The 18143-nt window shown below is 57.7% G+C and overlaps 7 protein-coding genes across 7 annotated transcripts; 5 read left to right on the top strand and 2 right to left on the bottom strand.

The window, feature by feature from the left end:
• Window positions 1–1745: 1745 nt before the first annotated feature.
• Window positions 1746–3086, bottom strand: TRAVEDRAFT_71080 (uncharacterized protein; the record flags this gene model as incomplete). Its single annotated transcript, XM_008038787.1, has 4 exons — window positions 2967–3086; window positions 2815–2936; window positions 2577–2760; window positions 1746–2514 (listed from the first exon to the last, which is right to left on the bottom strand). Coding segments are annotated over exons 3-4 (834 nt in total), but the record flags the coding sequence as incomplete, so codon positions are not given.
• A 465-nt stretch (window positions 3087–3551) lies between these two features.
• On the top strand, window positions 3552–4659 carry TRAVEDRAFT_19373 (uncharacterized protein; the record flags this gene model as incomplete). Its single annotated transcript, XM_008037832.1, has 2 exons — window positions 3552–3712; window positions 3825–4659. The coding sequence occupies 2 exons, from the start codon at window positions 3552–3554 to the stop codon at window positions 4657–4659; spliced, it is 996 nt and encodes a 331-aa protein (XP_008036023.1).
• A 2001-nt stretch (window positions 4660–6660) lies between these two features.
• TRAVEDRAFT_28271 (uncharacterized protein) lies at window positions 6661–8167 on the top strand. Its single transcript, XM_008037948.1, has 4 exons — window positions 6661–6976; window positions 7045–7846; window positions 7899–7945; window positions 8028–8167. The coding sequence occupies exon 2, from the start codon at window positions 7139–7141 to the stop codon at window positions 7820–7822; it is 684 nt and encodes a 227-aa protein (XP_008036139.1). The 5' UTR covers window positions 6661–6976; window positions 7045–7138; the 3' UTR covers window positions 7823–7846; window positions 7899–7945; window positions 8028–8167.
• A 399-nt stretch (window positions 8168–8566) lies between these two features.
• On the top strand, window positions 8567–9569 carry TRAVEDRAFT_46036 (uncharacterized protein; the record flags this gene model as incomplete). The annotated part of the gene is made up of 2 exons (XM_008038150.1): window positions 8567–8745; window positions 8834–9569. The coding sequence occupies 2 exons, from the start codon at window positions 8567–8569 to the stop codon at window positions 9567–9569; spliced, it is 915 nt and encodes a 304-aa protein (XP_008036341.1).
• A 2421-nt stretch (window positions 9570–11990) lies between these two features.
• Window positions 11991–13308, top strand: TRAVEDRAFT_28270 (uncharacterized protein). Its single transcript, XM_008037947.1, has 3 exons — window positions 11991–12129; window positions 12208–12988; window positions 13049–13308. The coding sequence occupies exons 2-3, from the start codon at window positions 12352–12354 to the stop codon at window positions 13108–13110; spliced, it is 699 nt and encodes a 232-aa protein (XP_008036138.1). The 5' UTR covers window positions 11991–12129; window positions 12208–12351; the 3' UTR covers window positions 13111–13308.
• A 1909-nt stretch (window positions 13309–15217) lies between these two features.
• Window positions 15218–16867, top strand: TRAVEDRAFT_46034 (uncharacterized protein; the record flags this gene model as incomplete). The annotated part of the gene is made up of 4 exons (XM_008038149.1): window positions 15218–15243; window positions 15305–16349; window positions 16409–16761; window positions 16813–16867. 4 exons carry the CDS (start codon window positions 15218–15220, stop codon window positions 16865–16867), a joined length of 1479 nt encoding a protein of 492 aa, XP_008036340.1.
• Window positions 16868–16992: 125 nt separating this feature from the next.
• TRAVEDRAFT_19370 (uncharacterized protein) lies at window positions 16993–18098 on the bottom strand (the record flags this gene model as incomplete). The annotated part of the gene is made up of 3 exons (XM_008037831.1): window positions 16993–17049; window positions 17114–17649; window positions 17726–18098. The coding sequence occupies 3 exons, from the start codon at window positions 18096–18098 to the stop codon at window positions 16993–16995; spliced, it is 966 nt and encodes a 321-aa protein (XP_008036022.1).
• Between the last annotated feature and the right edge of the window lie 45 nt (window positions 18099–18143).

Genomic DNA, 18143 nt, shown 5'->3' with positions numbered 1-18143 from the left:
ACACGCCCGCTCTCTGGACTCGGATGCAGGCCGGTACTGATCTGTACCTCCAGCCGATGCTGATTCCCATTCGACGCCGGCGACGCGACAATACGGGGCACATGCGGCGGCCGCGCGGCATCCGAATATCGGCTGTAATCGCTGATTCAGTAAGCCCGCGGAACGCACCCGCGATGGTCTTCCAGCGCCCTAGCAAACGAGCTTCCTCAGCCGCTTAGCCGTCGCACAAGCGCACACCGTCCGAGTCTGCAAAGAAAAAATGTCAGACACATTGCTAAACGTCTCCCGTACGTGCTCACGTCCATCCGATCCGAAGTATTCGTCGTAGCTCGTGCCGTACGCGTTTCGGTGAGCTTCTCGGCCTAACGGTGCCCATTTGGATCGCGTCGTCTGCTAGATCGCAATATCAGCGGGGTCTCTAAGAATACATGCGATCTATACTTACACACGCATGCAGAGACCGTGCCGGAGGTGCGAGTGGCAGTTCAAGAGTCGAGCGCCGCGCGGGAGTCCGCTTCGCATAACACCATCCCGCCGGACCGATTCCGAGGGCTCTGGCGACGGCAGGCAGGTCACAGCGCTCCCATCTTGTACTCACACGTATCTGCGCAAACCGAAGGCCCGCAGAAGGCGTAGGATACTAGATTCAACGTCAGCATGCGGTGGGAGCTACGTAGGCGTACTTGTGCTCACGATCGGCACAGTGCTGCTCAGAGCGCGCGGGGTGGTACTGGCTAGCTCGTAGCGAGTACTGTCGGAGAGCCATGGCGTGGGAGTACGCTTCGCATGACGCCGTCCCACCGGGCCGATTCCATGCGCTCTGGCGACGGCAGAGAGGTGGGTAGCGCTCCCACCCTGCACTCACACGTATCCGAGCCGAGCGCAGGTGCGCAGGAGGCGTAGAACACTAGATATAACGTCAGCTTACAGTTTGCCGGCTGCAGGAGTCACGTACGCGTGCTCGTGCTCAACATTGGCAGCTCAGACGAAGTCGCACTGGCTAGTTTGTAGTGAGGGCTGTTGTCGAGCCATTCCCGCTCTGCGTGTACTATGGCAGCGTGAAAACATCGGAATTGCGAAAGGGCGAGAGTGGCAGACTCGAGAAGCTTACCTGATGCATTTTCCTCGAAAGGGCTGCTTGCGAGCGCACGGGAGGACTTCTCCCGATGTCTTCTGAGCTCGAGGGAGCATCCTGGTGCGGCTATGCATGTGGATTCCAGCACAGCCGAGTTGATGGATGAGCCGGAATCGGGCTCGGGCTCGGCTGAGGTTGTTGATCCATATGTACGCGAGCTGGGAGATCCGGTGGCGGCTGCGGCGGGCTGTACGAGGCCCCGCGTCTGCACTGATAGATTCATGCGTATATCTGTGTGCCGCCAATCGAGCCCGACGGCGGTGCATCGCCAGAGTAAACGAGAAGGCATGTCGCCGACATGAGAGGCAAGAGCAAAGTGATAGACGCCGTAATCGCGCTAGGCGGCCCCGTGTGTTCTGTCTTGCGTCTCGCGCTGTCTCACGACGTCTGTGCTGTGAAGTCTCTCCTTGGCATGACAGTCCCCTCTGGCCCACCGTACTTGGCATTATCGTCGCATTTTCGTGGCAGAGGTCGCATTTCCATCAGGGAGATCGTCCTCTCGAGTCGTCTGCCGACCCGTCCTCTCCCGCGTCCGAGACTCCGCGCCATCAGCTCTCTCGCTCTGTGTCGCGCATGTGCTTGATTTACATATACAGCTACGAATACTTACACCGTGTCCTATGTATGCAAACTCGGAGGCATGATACAGGTTCCAAGTCTTCGCAGGGTCAAGGCCGGAACGAGACTTGAAGTCCTCGGCCGGCACCCACTCCCAGTCATCCACAGCCTCCCAGTCCCACCCCCCTTCGTCCAGCTTGACGAGCCTGCCCCGGGGCGGGCCATCCTGCGTCCCGCACTTCACGCACCGCTCGCACGGAGACGGGCGCAGGACGAGGCCCATGTTCACCGTCTCGATGCACATCGCCATGACGTCCTCGCAGACCGCGCGGATGCACCCAGGCATCGCCTTCATGTGCCGGCTCCGAAGCCCGTAGATGGGGAAAGTGTAGATCGTCGCGATGGTCGTGCCCGCGAGAATGCAGACGGCGGGGATGCAGCCGAGGACGGTGACGTCCGGGAGTCTCTGTCGGAGGTACCGTCTTCTCTTGCGGCAGTTTGCTTGGACCAGCTCCCAGCTTGTGATCGCGGGCACGTCGTCCTTGTGCTCGATGGAGACGTCAACAAGGCGGAAGGCCGAGGCCGGGTTTCCTCCGTCGCCCGAGTCCTCGCCAGGGGCCAACGTCAAGCGCAAGACCCGAGGAGATCCCAGGTTGGCGGCGATACCACCGTTGGCGAGTACGGCGGCGTTGGCCAGCGTTTCGAGCCCGTACTCGTGCACGTACGTAACCCAGTTGTTTACGGCCTGAGCCTGGGCAAGGGAGGCAACATGTCCCGCACGGGTCACAACTTGAAGATCCCCTGCGGAGCCGCACGTGCGCCTGCAAGCGTATATCATAACATGAGTGCCGATGAGCGCAAACATGGTGAGAGGACGACTTGCCTGTGTTCTGGCCATGCAGCCTTCTGGCACTCTCTGCTGCAATACCTGACCGCCGAGCATCCCATGCACCTTTTCAACTTGGTGTCCGCCGAGAGCTGTCGCTCCCGCTTGCCACAGTGCGCGCACTGGGCGTGGCCTGGGGTAGGAAGAGTGGCGATGGTGTGGCAACACTCGGTATGGTCGTCTGCGTCCATGGTAGGTGTTGGAAAGAATGAACTCGAACATGAACGGGGCGTACCAAGTTGATAGCTCAATCACAGAAGCGTGCGGCTCCGGTGTCCCGTTCGATCGGAGGTCCTGTCGTATTCACGTCGTCGGGCATTGATTTATGCTGCCGAGGCTCCTGGCGGTGAAATGAACCGCTTTCAATAGTCACAATGCACATCTGCAAAGCGCCTCGAGAGGGCCAGAGGGTGGGGAAGGGCTGACAAGAATACGTGTGTATCATATACTGCTGGGCGGACGTGTCCAAAGCAAGTTCAGCAGAGACCGCATGTGCTCGAGACTGGAGGGTGGTAGCGTATGAAAGAGAGCAGTACGCGATAGGTACGGGTAACGGTAGAGACATGTCGAGGCGCTCAACATTTGACCGCGTTCACGATTGGACCAAATACTGCCCTAATTGGTACAGATATTGTCATATGTTTGTATCCGTAAGTATGGAAAGCTACGGAAAGGCGCAATAATTATCTTCCCGAGAACGTTTACTACTCTCCCCTTGCCCTCGGACTACGACAATCTGTCTCGATCTTACCTTGCTCATAGTACTGGAGGAATCTGTCATTGTCCCTCGGTCTAGGCGGTACAAAGTGTGCACTGACAGAATCAATGGCCCCGGGGAGTTCGGAACCCTTCACTCGTTCTTGAGACGATCTTCAATCTAACAACATCGGCCTCTTCAGCCTAGTCTCGCGACCGCATTCTCCAATACTGAGCCCTCCAGTCAAGCTAAGCTAACACGTTCTGAGTCATAAGATGGCTACTACACCGTCAACTGGTTTGGTTATCGCCGACCGCTGCGCTGTCTGCCTTCGGACCCAGTCGGAGTTGACGAACAAGCTGAAGCGCTGTGCCGGATGTTCAGGGCCTATGTATTGTAGCAAGGAGTGCCAGAAAAAAGGTTGGCCAGCGCACAAGTAAGTGTCTACTCTCATGCTACCTCGAGTCCTTCGGAACTCGTACGATAGCATTTGTTTACTTGCACCCATATTATCACTAACTCCTTCGCGCGCTGAATTGCCACTCCAGACAACCATGCCGCGCACAGTGGAAGAAACGGGAAGACGACGTGCGCATCTATACCGGAATGGAACCGCCAACACCTAGCAACATTGCAGCGCCAGCTCCTCCCGAGACGGTCGCCGCGCTTACTACCGCCATGCTCGCCTGGGGGGAGCTCTACGCATACACGTTCACAAATATGGCCACGGCGGTCGTGTACCGCAATGGTGGCTTCGCGAAACACGTCCGTTCCGACACTCACGCAATCTTGTTCCTCGTCCGCCCCCTGCCTAGGACCCGATCGGATTCGGACGGAAACCCTGCACAAAGCTTCCATCTTTCCGTGGTACGAGTGGTATCCCGCGCCGAAGCGGAGGGCCTCACAGGTGCTGGCGAGGAGCTGAAGGAATCGTGGGCCCTATGGCACGCGAATTGTCGGACCCGGGAGGCGGCGGTTCGTAGGCAGATCTATCGCGACGATTCCGTGGAATGCGGCGTGCTACCTGCGCTATACATCCTACAAGATTCCGACGTGATGTCCATCAGCACTGTTGTCATCCACCGTCTATCGCCAGCCCGCGACAATCTAACCGACGAGCCCTCGCTCTCCGTCTTTGAGGACATCACCAGCCACTGCTTGGACATCATGCACGCCGGCCTCGTACTCCAGCATCCCTCAGGACCTGGCCATAGGCGTCTCCCCGACATCGGAAAGATGGTCCGGCAGAAGAAGAGGGAGTGGCGCTGGGAACATCTACCTGGGTGGGATTGGACGCAGTCGGATTACAAGCTGCCTCAGGCCATGCCCCGCAAGACTGGCCTCAATGCCGCCAAATTATGGGAGCGGTTCTTTTATGGTTGATAAGTATACCAGCTAGTACGCTGCAGTGGTGCGTCCGATTCATATGCGACTCGGGCGAGCAGGAACGCACTCACGCTAGTCACAGCCGATACGACATGTGCATACACATGCCCCGGCATCTATATCCATCCCCCGTCGTTTGTCAAGGATGGACGCTGTGGAAGCGGAAACTTACGAACTCAGGAGCAACGGAATGGTAACAATATAAGGTTGTGGATGGTATTTGTATCTGCATGAGAACTCACACAATATGCCTATTGTATTAATGTCTGCCCGGATTTGTCATGCCAACTTCTCAGAGGCATCCGCTACGAACCGAATGGGCGGTGACGTTGTTTACCCATAAGGGTCGGACAATTGATCACCGTGCTCTTGGTTGCCGTTTGGTAGAGGCGTTGCGCACCAGTAATTCACTTTCGCACGTCGATCATAGGGTCAAGGTTCTTTGCGGCTCTTTACATATATAAACCTGCAGCATGGCCGCGCTAATCGATCGTGCTCAGAGCCGCCAGGCAAACACGAAGTTGCACACATCGTCGGCTCGTACCTCGCCATGGACAACACATCGGGCCCAAGCTCAGCCGGATCTGGTGCGCCGTTCTATCCCAGCTTCCAGGAACTGCCTCAATGCTCTCTCTGCGGAAAACGGGAGTCGGAGCTGCAAGGGAGTAAGCTGAAGCGCTGCACCGGGTGCACCGTGACCTTCTACTGCAGCAGGGACTGCCAGAAGACCGCCTGGCCGCGACACAAGTGCGTCCTTCGCTTCTCAGACTTGCTGCTGTCTGATACTCACCCACCTTCACCTGATAGACAGTTGTGTCGCCACACCGACAAGGAGTCGGGCATCGACATCGGGCCAAGCCACCTCGCAGGATACCCCGCGCTCATAGCGCTCGAGAACGCGATCGTCGACTGGGGCGAGGCGCACTCCTTCGCCTTCTGCATCATCGCAAGCGCAACCGCGCACCTCAACGGCGGCGTCGGCTTCACCCTCGCGTCCGCACGTGCGATCGTCCTGCGCGCGCTGCCCCGTGCCCAGAACGCCCCTGGGGAGCGCACGCCCGCGAACGCGTTCCGGCTCGGGGGCGCGCCGGAGATCGTGCGGATGTCCGAGTTCGGGTCGCTCGCGGACGGCTGGGACGGCTCGCGCGTCGAGTGCGAGCGCATCATGGAGAATATCCACCGCGAGCGCCCGGACGAGACGTATGCGGGCGTGCTGCCTGCGGTGGTCGTCGTGCCGGGCGCGGGCTTCGCGTCGTTCCGCCACTTCCCGATATACAGGCGGGTGCGCGACGACAGCAGGCCGCTCGGGGCGCTGGAGCGCGCGGTCATGCAGGATGTGGTGCAGATGTGTATGGGGATCGTGAATGGCGGGTTTGTGATGCGCGCGTCGGCGAACAGTCGTAGGGCGGATCCGGACGTGGGCACGCTCGTGAAGAGGGGAAAGAAGTGGGAGTGGAAGAATAAGGTGGACTGGGATTGGACGCAGATCGGGATGGGCCGCCCTGGGGAGACTAGGACCGGGGCACATCCTGTGAATATCTGGGAGAAGTTCTATGACTTGTGAGCTGTGGGGTGAATATGTCGAGGGGAGAGAGGTGCATGTGCTTCCAAGAACATATATGGCACATAGTGACCTCGGGATCCTCTGTGCGCAGTTCTATAACATGACCGTTGGTACCACAGCGAGATCCGAGTGGTTGTGCGGTTGTACGGCTCGGATGGCATATTGCACGCATGCTTGAAGGAGATGGCGTATGAACTGTTATTCGGAGTCACACCTTTGTCGATAGTATTTCTTTGAGAATGGGTGGTTTTAGAATACGCAACATGCTTACTTTGTATCGTCAGAGACCAAGGTGCCGCGATGGACTCACTCACGAAGCACCGAGGCTGGAGACTCGCAAGGTCTGTCGCGCTCGATCACCACTCAGTCGATTTCGGATCTGAGATCTGATCGAGGGAGTTAACGCGCAATGTCGCGTCGTTAGGTCTCTCCTCTCTCTCCCCTTCTCCCTTCGCGTGTTTAAAGGCAGTACTGTCGTGTTCTCTTCAGGGTCTGCTGTCGTTCGCACTCCAGCCTAGCTCAAATGTCCTCGTCACGGCCTCAACTGGACGTGACAACTTTAGCGACTTTGACACCCGACGAGATACTCGCGATCACCGCAACCGCCGACCCCGCCGCTAGCACACCACAGTGCAGCCAGTGTGGCCAGATGGAGGTGTTTCTGAAAAGGAAGCTGAAGCGGTGCGGTGGGTGCTCAACGGCCAAGTACTGCAGCAAGGAGTGCCAGAGAGAAGCATGGACCACCCACAAGTACGTACGAAGCTGCTCTCCCTCCGACTCATCGTGTTACTATTATGTTCATCAATTGCACGCTTCAGAGACTCCTGCCGCCCTGCCGACAACCTGGAAGTCTCGCACCCTGAAGCCCTGCCCTTGTCGGGCTATGAGTCTCCGAAAGCTCTGATGAGGGCAATGAAACACTGGATTGAGAACCACGAGTATGCCTTCAGGGCGGTGACTTCTGCCACCCTACTCCTGCACGACGACATTCCCGCCGACTTGGCCGACTGTGCTCGCGTCTTCAAGTTCATGATCACCTTGAATCCCAAGCACGAGGGGACAGATGGAAATCCAGCAAAGGGATTCCAACTCATCGACGGGTCCTTGGTGAAGCGAGAAGAGCTTGGGCCGCTGGCCTCTGACAACGGGACGTGGAACGCCATGATGACCCTCTGCCGCGAGGAGGCCGAGTTCAGACGCCATTCCACCCTCGTCCCCGCCGCAGTCCTCCCCGCGATCTTCATCGTGATGGGCACTGGAATCGGGGTCTGGAAACAATTCTCCGTCTTTCTCCCGTCGCGCAGACCCGGCGATGCGTACGCGTTCGACGAGTCCTCGCGCGCTGTTCTCGCAGATACCCGCCTGATGTGCGTGGAGGCCATGAGCACGGGTGCGATCTTCCGGCCCCCGAAGACATACGACAGGCCCATGCCGGACATTGGCACTCTCGTCAGGAGGGGGAAGAAGTGGGCATGGGAGGGCCGCGACGACCATCTGTACTGGGTTGCTCTCGCACGGCGGATGTCGCGCAGCGGCAGCCTGTACAAGTCGGGCTTGGCTCCGTTTGAGATCTGGGCGCGTTTCCATAGTCTTTGAAGGCTCCGTCGCTGCGCGATCATGGTGAGTGTTCTGTCGGACGTAGTAGTCCTCGTTAATCTCCTCACGCTCTCAGGAAGCGCGTGGCTTTGAAGCTATGTATGATTGGCACGAATATGAAGTGTAAGTTTAATATGCCCAATGTTGCCCCGCCGAGATGGAATGCTGTTGCTGAACTCAGTCTTATTCGGCCAACTGTCCCTAGAACTCTGCGAGCTTTGACTATCTGTGTATCATCAGTATGAATGGTGTAAACCCGCGATCCGCGTCCTTATACTAAACACCTCTGTCACGATTACAACCTGTCGCTCGCTGCGAGTACACCCCGCTATACGTGCTTACAACCACACCGTTTGCTTTGCGACCGTACAACCTTTCATGCGCTGCTTGTATCGCTCAGCGGGCTCTTCGAGTTCCTCCCTCAGTCCTACTGTTGCTAGCTGGGCTGCTCGTCGTCAGCCTCTCGCTCGTTTCCCTACCGTATGCGAGCCTTGAACACCGTTCCACAAATGCCACATGTACGCAAAGATGTTCTTGTCCATTATGTGAGCTGACCTTCGTTTTACCTCAAGGATAATGGCCCGGATGAGGGACTTCAGCAAGCAACATATTCTCCTACTCGCTAGGAGAAATGGAAGTGCTTCACTAGCGGGAATTGCCGCTTTCACTTACGTGTGCCACGGCGCTGAGGTACACGTTCACGCTCTTCCCCGTACGCCCACGTCCCCTCGCGAACCATACTTCATGGCTTTACTAGGCTCAACCCCCTTGAACGTCGAATTCTACCCGTCGCCGGTCTGCGGTCATTGCAAGAAACTTGAATCGCAGCTCCCGACCGACACAAAGCTCAAACGTTGTGTCGGGTGTTCAATTGCCCTGTACTGCAGCAAGGACTGCCAAAAGGCTGCGTGGCCCGCTCACAAGTACGTATGATACACAGAGTGAGAGCGGGGTGTGGTCACTTTGAACGCATCCTGCTCCACAAAAACATACCTAACAATGTTTATGTAGGAAGCTGTGTCGCCCCTCAGACCAAACCCGGCTTGAAGACCAACTTGCGGGTTACTCTGCCCCAATCAGCCTGGCCCAGAGCTTCAACGAATGGGTCGAAAACATTCACGGATATGGCATCATGACCCTCATGAGCGCCGCCGTCCAGCTTCGCGGCCGAATAGACGCCAGCTTCGCCTCTCCGTCCATCGTAGTCTTCAAGTTGACACGTGTAAACCAACCCGCAAACCCTGCCTGCGCATTTCGGCTCAACGAAGAAGTGCCCCTGGTCCTGAAGGGAGACGATGTCCGCATTGTGGCCGAAAACAGTTGGAAGGACCTGGACGAAGCGTGCCAACGGGATGCCGAGAGGATCCGCGCAAACAACCCGCACCCGTGCTACGTCGGCTCTCTCTCGGCGATGGTCTGGGTAGAAGGGACGGAGATCGCGGCATACCACCCGTACCCCATATACGGCCTCCGCACCCACGGCACGGGCCCTATCAGTCCCCTCACCAGCATGGTGTTCGAGCAGATTGTGACCATGTGTATTGGGACCATGAATGCCAGCTTCGTCTTACGCGGACCCTCGGGCCCCTGCAGAGTGCGCGAGCTCCTGCCTGACGTCGGTGTCCTCGTCAAAGGGAAAAAGAAGTGGGAATGGAAGAAGCAGGAGGGCTGGGCATGGAACCGCGCCGTAGGTTTGCGGTCCGGCATGAAGCCGGAAATGCTCTGGCAGATGTTTTACGTGCTATGAAGCTCGAGATTTGCACATCCAGACCGCAGAGGTAAGTGTTTTGGTTACGGTGGTGGATAGATGCCCACTCACATGAGTTAGCTGCAGTAATTTATCCTCGCGTCGCTATGTATACGCGTGAGCTCAAGGCACTGGCAAACGTGCTCGCGAAGACGTTGGGTCCGTCGATGGAGACCATTGAGATGTACTACCCCTCAACATTCCCGAGCACAGCCTCCTTCCGGTTCGTTCGTTATGTACGCTGAGGTTCGGGATGATGGCATCGCTCATTCGACAGCGCGTGCGGAGCTCGCGGGGAGGGAAATGTGGGTGTCTGTCAGCGTGCGCGTATCCGGAGCTGACCTTCGTTATTGCAGAGAACCTCAACGATGCAACTTTCCACCGTATACAGATATCGAATGTTAATTCAAGCGGTAGCAAACACGTGCACCTTGGTTTTCTGTGTATGTAGGACCTGTGCGGGGGACTCTAATGCACGATAATTCAGTAAGTTGGCTTCAATGTTGGAATGTTGGCACTGGCACGCGGCGGGAGTTGCCGTTTACTATACGTAAATGTGCCACGACGCCGCAGTGGACGCGCAAGCTCTCTGCTTCTCACTGCCATCTCCTCACAACCTCTTCAACTTCATGGATCAACTAGACTGGAGACCTGTAAACGTTGATTTCTACCCTTCGTCGGTTTGCGGACATTGCAATAAACGTCGGTCACAACTCCCGACGGACGCGAAGCTCAAACGCTGCAACGGCTGTGAAGTCGCCTTGTATTGCAGCAAGGAGTGCCAGAAGGCTGGATGGCGCGCTCACAAGTACGTTCAAGAACCACAGTCAGATTGGGACGCTGTCTCTTCGACAACAGCCTACTCCGAGACGCATATCTGATACCTTTTCACAGGAAAGTGTGCCGACCCTCAGGCTCCGAGGTTCAAGGGCCATCTGCAGAGAGTGGACTCAATGGTCACGCTGCTCCGATCGGTCTGGTCCAGAGATTCAATGACTGGGTCACATACGCACACGAATACGCAATCAAGATCCTCATGAATGCCGCCGTCCAGCTCCGCGGCGGAGTCACGACCAACTTCGCGACGCCGGCCATTGTAGTCTTCAAGCTCATTCCCGTAGACGAACCCGCCAACCCCTCTTGCGCGTTTCGGCTGAGCGCAGAGGTCCCCTGGATCCTTCAGGGAGATGACCTCCACGAGGTGGTCCGAGGCGGGTGGGAGACCCTAGACGCGGCGTGTCAGAGGCAAGCCGAGGAAATCCGCATGTGCAACCCGCACCTGTGCTACGCGGGCTCGCTCCCAGCGATGATACATGTCGAAGGCACCCGTATCGCGGCATTCCACCCATACCCGGTGTACGCAGGCGTCAGCCCCCGCAACAGGATGACGGGGCCCCTGGAAGGTCTCGCCTGCAGCGTGGTCTTCGAGCAAGCAGTTGCTATGGTCATCGGGACGATGAACGCAGGCCTTGTCTTGCGCGCTCCCGCATGTGGCTACTACGCCCGATCTAGCGAGCTCAGACCAGATGTCGGAGCCCTCGTCAAGCAGAAAAAGAAGTGGGTCTGGAAGAAGCAGGAGGATTGGATATGGAACCGTTCGGTGGAGTTGCATTTCGGACAGGAATTGCTAGATCCGCACCTTGTCTGGTCGGCATTCTACGTGTTGTGCTACTCACACCCCGACACTGAACGTAAGCATGCCGCCCTAATGGATGCAAGAACATGAGTCACTAATAGGGCGAACTTGTAGCCATTACAACAGTAGCGATCCGTCCTCAAGAGGCCTCGCGACGACGGACAACCGAGAGACTCAGACGCAAGGTCCTCGCGCGCCGCAGGCAGGCCATCGAACCATGTTGAAAGGCAAAGGTATTCCATCTGGAACGACATCGATTCCCTCTTGGTATACTTACTATCAGACTCCAACAGCTTGGTAGCCCGCGACCCTTCGATATCGATAGCCTTTCGGTGGTGAGGAGTGGTGCATTTTGGAGATACCGTCGCCTTATCTGTCCTTAGTTTCTGACCCATGAATACATACAACGCTGCACAGTTCTAAATCCTTCCCAATAATTCCGTCAATGCAGCTCATCGGACCGAAGGGCAGTGGGCCAGTGGCGCACGGCTCAGACAGTACAGAGCCTCGCCTGGCGCGTTCGAATCAGAGGGGCACGCGGAGGACTATGTCATCCACACCACGATACACGCACCTGCGCAGAACACAAGGCCGCCACAGGAAAACAACGACATCCAGATAGAATACAACATCGCGAACACGCGGCGCCCCGTCGATCAGCAAGGCGACACGCGCATCAGACGTACACGACAAACAAGGTAGCATTGAGCAAACAGGGAACAAAGGCAGGCCGTAGGGGCGCGGTATAAGAACGCGAACGCGACAACCCCATTCTCCAGGCTGCAGCACTCGTCGAGCCGCGCGCCCGATCCCAGCGACTCTTCAGCGTCATCCGCACATACCCTCGTCCTCGTGCACGCTCCGGCGCCGCCGCTCCAAGAGGCCGCGTCGGGGCGCACCGCCTCTGTCCGGGGCGACGTCCAGGTGAGTAATGCGCGCGATGGCGCCTTGTTCTGGGCGCAGTCGGAGCAGTGCGCTGATTTCGTACCCTGTGCTGAACAGGACGGCGGACTCGTAGCGTAAGATAGGCCATTCGTACGAGGTCGAACGAGTTGTCTTCAAGTCCAGCGCGGCGCGTGCGTAGGCGGCTACTCGAGGCACGGATTGGTGGGCGATGCGGAAGGCCTGAGTTGGAGTACACGAAGGATGTCGCACAAGACGAGGAGGTGTGGCGAGACACGTTGGAGGTCTGTCAGGTCGTCGAGGTGCTCTCCGACGGCGAACACCCCCTCAGCGCTGAGCGTCGGGCATGTAGCGGTTGATCGTCTAACAGTGTTGGCAGACACTGCAGGCGCACAGCCGGCTACCCCTCCACCCAAGGCGCTTCGCCACCACCGCCGCCACGGGTCCACCACCAAGCCGAACCTGTTCCGGGTAGAGCTTGTACGCCAACGCGGTGCCCTTCGACGACAGTTTGGGATCCTCTTCGTCGGTCCTGCGCACCACGCGCCTTGTCCGTTGGGGAGGAGCGGACTAGGGGTTCGACGGCCGACTCTTGCGCGCGCGTTCGTGCGCACGCTCGCGTTGTCCTGCTTTGCGCGGCGCCTCGAGCGCGACCGCTGGCGCTGTCCCGTTTGCCACCACGCGTCGGCTGCTGCTGCTGCGGGCTACGAGGAGGCCGCCGTGGTCGGTCCTGGCAGGGACCGGCACTGCGCCGTGTTCTCGTTCGGCCGTGGAGGATCTCGCAGATGGCAATGGGCTGGTGGAAGCGCACGGTCTTGCGCAAAGCGCCAGCCGACTTCGTCCTCGTCGTCCGGGGTCTGCGTTCTGACGAATCCGAGAGGTGAGCACATTCGTAGATGTCGAGTGCAAGGCCGGTTACTCACCCGACGGAATCCGACAGACTACGCCACGTTGCTGCTGCTTCCTTTCCGTGGTCGTGTAGTAGGTTGTGGGAGTTGGTAGCTCTGAGCAACTTACTGCCCCTCGCGGGTCGTACTTATATACCTTCTCGAGTGCGAGCGAGCTTGGTCCTGCCATAGGGTGACTCCATGCGCGCGACAGGGGCCTCCATTGTTGCATTGCTGCGGAGGCGGTGTGCAGACAAAGCTCCAGGGATCGAGTGCTTGGTTCGTCGTCCAATGCTGGCGCGATCGCCTATCCCGACATTGTGCTGGGTGCGGATGCTCCGGGGGTAACTGGACGTCTGTACGGCGCGTAAGTAGGACCTACGTCAGAGCTGAGCACCAGAGCCACTTTTGAAGTCGCGAAGGCGTAGGCGTCGCACGAGAGAAGAATATTGATATGCACACAATGCGCTTGAACGTCTTTCTAGGTGCCCGCCTGGAGAGCGTCCGTCGACACTGATCCAAGACAGGCTTCAGCAGCATAATGCGGAGGTATCAGTACACATATCGGCATCAAACCCAGGACCAAGCGGTCAGCAAGTCGCTGACAACGCATGGCTTCACCCTGTGCCGTCGTACGCGCGTTCGTCCCGTATGCCTCTGCTGTGACCAACTGGTTCCGATTGAACATATCCTTAACACACCAGTCTACTTTTTCCTGATTATGTGCGTGAGTATACACTACACTAGTTGTACTTTGAGACATGAAAGTGCTCGCATACCTAGCCTGTACACATTGATGCAACCTAACTCAATCCAGTCAATCCCAACGACCTCGAGAGGGGCTGTTTCCTCGAACAAATCCACGTCCGCTGTGCCAGATGGCGGGGCAGTGGTGCCAAGGGCGGCTGCAGATGTTTCTTCTGACGATCGTGCAGCCTTCTTCGGCGGCACCGCTTCTGTGAGCTTCGCGAACGTCGATTTATTAGCTTCAACACCACAGAAGATGAATAGCGGACTACTGGTCACGGGGTCTGCGGCGGACCTCGTTATAGTTTACTCTGCAATGCATCCGTCCGCGTCAACACTCGCGCACTATAAATGAGAGTAGCCGGTGTTCTCGCTAAACCTGGCTCTGTCTTTTTCCTTCACCTTCCTTCGGCTTTCTTGATACTGGGTATTGCGCGCACCCGCATCCAGTTGGACGACAGAACCTTCCGTGTATGCCCTTGCGGGTGCCTGGATTATCTTGCTTTCCGTGGCGCCCGTGCCGACGTACGTGTGAGCGCAGTAACGTATCGTATACTTACTTAACCTACTTATAATCGCACGCAAGAATGATAGCCCTCACATCCCGGCGACACTGCGAGCTGCGAGATGGCGTTCTACGGCAGTGAAGTAACGCGCTTAAGGGTGATGGGAGGAAGAAGATGGGGGTTCTGCGCGGCGTTTGTTAGCACGAGCAGCGACGGGCTGTAGATATCGGGAACGATACACACCTTCCGATTACTGGGTGAGAACCGGGAGGCCAAACCGCCGCACGAGAAGTAGGCCGTACACGCCGTAGCGTGTATCAAGGCGTCGAAGAAAATTCGGGCAAGGATCTCGCCGAGTTGGGAGAATACCAAGTGCCATGTCTGTGCGGCATAGAATACTTCAGTGCATCGGCGTATACTATGAGGCTCGCACGGCGGACAGCAGTAAACGCGAAAACCGTCTGGACACCGCGCTTCAACTACTCCGTATCCACGCCTCAAGCGACGAGGTGGGCCCGTCGGTCTCTTAGGTGTTTTCAGGCGCGTGTACCGTCATAGTGCCAACAGAGCAGACTGTTTGCGTGTACCGACGGAGATGGGAGGAGGAGGAGGGAATTCGGCACGACGGGCCAACTTGAAGTTTGGCTGGCTCCGGTGCGGCCCGAGCGCCGGTGAGTGCCGGATCAGCGCTTAAATGAGTTATGGGCGCGCGCAGACACCGATCTTGTCGACTTTACCGCGACCGTCGTGTGTCCCCTCGTATCCCCCACTGGTCGATGCCCTGCCTCAACGAAGACCTTATACTACTCGTAATCGAAATATTATGCGCAATTGAGGGTTGGAAGGATCTAAGGGCGTTCTCGCAGACCTCCCGCTGGATTCGCGCTCTATGCATGCCAGCGGCGGTCGCACACTTTCAGGATACGGGCAGGATGAATACGATCAGACTGCCCGGAGATCTGGACTCATATGTTCCTGAGTGGGTTCGTCCTCATGTGAGGTATATCATCATATCTGTCTGAAGTGTGCGACGGTGAACTTACGTGCACGCTCTAGGCACCTGACACTCTGGGATCGGTGTGGATACGTTGGAGATCCCGACGAAGCTCTGAGATGGAATATGAACCTCATATATCCCAGTCTCTGCAACAATTTCAGCGACGCGTCATTCGAAAAGCTCATGCACGACACGCCGCAGCTGCATGGCCTGACACTGGCATCAAGACCCAACCCGAAGTATCTGCACATGGTCTCCTGGAACACGCTGCGAACTGCATTGTCCGCTCCCTCCATGCGAGAGTTCAATCTGCGCCACCATCTTGTCGAGTCCCCCCACGCGTGTTTCGAAGATCCTACCTTCACTCCTGCACCTCTCACCGCGTTTCGGTGCACCATCCGAGACGTACGCCCAGGCCCTCGCGCGTATCCGGCGGAAGCCGAACTTCTCGGGTTCGTCCTCGACAAGCTACGTAGCTCGCTCGAAATCCTTTCACTTTCGAGCGATATAGCGCCTTACCACACGCTAAGAAGGGAGGAGTGGCCTCGTCTACAGTCGTTGAGCCTCTACGGTGATGCGCCTGCCCCCACGCGCTCTACTCTTCTGCTCAGAGCTCTAGAGCAGATGCCTCAACTCCGCTCCCTGCGGTTCACACTCGCACTCCTCGAAGGTTGCGGAGATCGCGTGCTCATATGGCCTCCGGACGTGGATCCGCCACGCACTCGAACGCTACCGCTTCTGGAGGAACTTGCGGTTACCTATCCGAATCTTCAAGATCGGCTCTACTCGCACCTGCCGTCGTCTCTACGGAGCCTCTCTTTGGAGGATTTCGCTCCTTACACCAGCCACGCTTTGGGCGCCGGACGACAATCGTATGATGATGCGGGACGATCGAATTCAACCTTGCCATCGTCCGAGATCTTGGCGATTCTACGCCACTGTCCTACATCCTCTACGCGCTCCTTTAGTGTTGACTATCACGTCGACGGTGCAGAGGGCGCACTACTAGCGTACATCGCCACTGCGTTTCCAAACCTCGAGACTCTCCAACTGCGTCGGTATCGCGCTCAAGATGCGGAAGAATCGCAGGAGGACTGCGCCATGGTATGTCATACCGTGCAGTATCGGACCACGAACTTATCAGCTAAGTAATTGCATCGCAGAGCGTCGCACGAGCATTGGCACCGCTCACGCGGCTCAAGACGCTGCGGATCCATCTTGACGTTGTGCCTTCTCCGACACTCATAACGGGGTGCTTCGGTGGCCTGCTTTTCGACCCCATGTCGATGGATGCGTACCGGGGAAACCTTCGCGCGCTCATGGATATAATGGTGCCGATGTTGTCCCCCGCTTTGCGGACAGTCAGGATGTTGGTACCGTCACCAGATCTGAAAAGTGCTCCGCACTGGGCCACGATTCGCGTCCTCCGAACCGACAGCAAGGATTGGGACAAGGTCGATTATGGCGATTCAAGCGGACATGGCTTCGAGCTAATGCCTCATTACCAATGGGAGAAGTGCGTGCGACAACGTTTCTTCCCTGTATACGCACTGACATTTGCGCACAGCGAAGGGCATTGGGAGGACGACCCCGAGAGCGACCACTGGTGGCGGTATAGCTGATCGTCCAAGACGATGTCGGGCAACCCCAGTATATACCGAGCAAGACAAAAAACTATACGCGATATCTATGACTCGCCGCCCAACATGGCAAAGGGAGTGAGCGAACGCTACGTACTGATTACCAGTCAACTTTGCAGGCCGCGAGCCTCAACCTCTGCTTTCTCCATGGCATCCAACGTCGACTATAGCGGGCCGCGAATACGGTAAGCCATGCCATTCACTCAGGCTTAGCAATGTGAAGCTCACCTTGGCCGCTTCTATCACATTCGTGCGCCACTCGCCCTTCTCGCCCCCGACAAGAGCCTGAAGGATGTCCTTCCAATGCGTCCACCGGTCAGGGTGATACCCAGACACGCTCTTCCACGTTCCCCGGCTGCCTCCCACGCCGGTGGCCGCAATCGAGTCGCGACCCCAGACCTCGCGGCACATAAACATCCGTGCGCCCGCGACCCGCAACCATGTCATGCCTGTTTCCATCCCCAGCTCACGCGGAAACGTGGCATCGCCGGGCTTGGACCGCCAGACATCCTTTGGGAGCGAGAGCGGTTCTAGGTACCTAGCGACCATCACCATCGCCCAGTGCGGATCCTCGTCGACGGCCAGATCCCAAAGGCGTGCGCGAAACGCGTTGTAATTGAGCCATCTCGTGCGGGCGCGGGCCCACCCCCACCCCTCCGGCGTATCCGGAGCAGGGTCACCCGCGAGGATGGATTGGCCCAGTTTCTCATCATATGGCTGAATCAACACCACCACTCCTTCCTCGTCGTGGATCGGGATCAGGCCTGTGGTACAGCGCATCAGTACGGCCTTCAAAACGGCCGGCCTCAGAGCGCGGCGCGCTGAACACACATCACGCACCGCAATTCATGGTCTCGGCGACGGTCGGGCCCCAGAGCGGCAGGTTCGCCCAGTCGAATGGTTGCCCCCAGATAACCCAGTCGGTGTCTTGGTTGTACTTCGCCTTGACCGCGGCAAGCACGCCTGCGAAGAAGTCGTGCCGCGAGGGATCCCTCATCGCGACTTCGGTGAGCCAGCCCCAGATGCTCCACAAGTACCCTTCCAATCCCGGTGTGTCCCCGCCTTCCGCGCGCCCGCTCGTGACCGCATCCGCTGTGGTGAGCTGCACTGCCCTGCGGCACTGAACAACAATCTTGAAGGCGAGGGCTTTGGCGGAAAGCGTCTTGTCCCGCAGGGCTGCGATGGCCAACTCGATGGGTGGGGTAACAGGCATGGCGCTTGATCCTTGCGTCAAGATTCACAAGCATCTTAAAGGCAG

This window comes from Trametes versicolor (genome assembly GCF_000271585.1).
Source record: "Trametes versicolor FP-101664 SS1 unplaced genomic scaffold TRAVEscaffold_4, whole genome shotgun sequence".
Lineage (NCBI taxonomy): Eukaryota > Fungi > Basidiomycota > Agaricomycetes > Polyporales > Polyporaceae > Trametes > Trametes versicolor.
The sequence above is the reverse complement of the archived record's forward strand: the minus strand, read 5'-3'. Positions and strand labels throughout refer to the sequence as shown.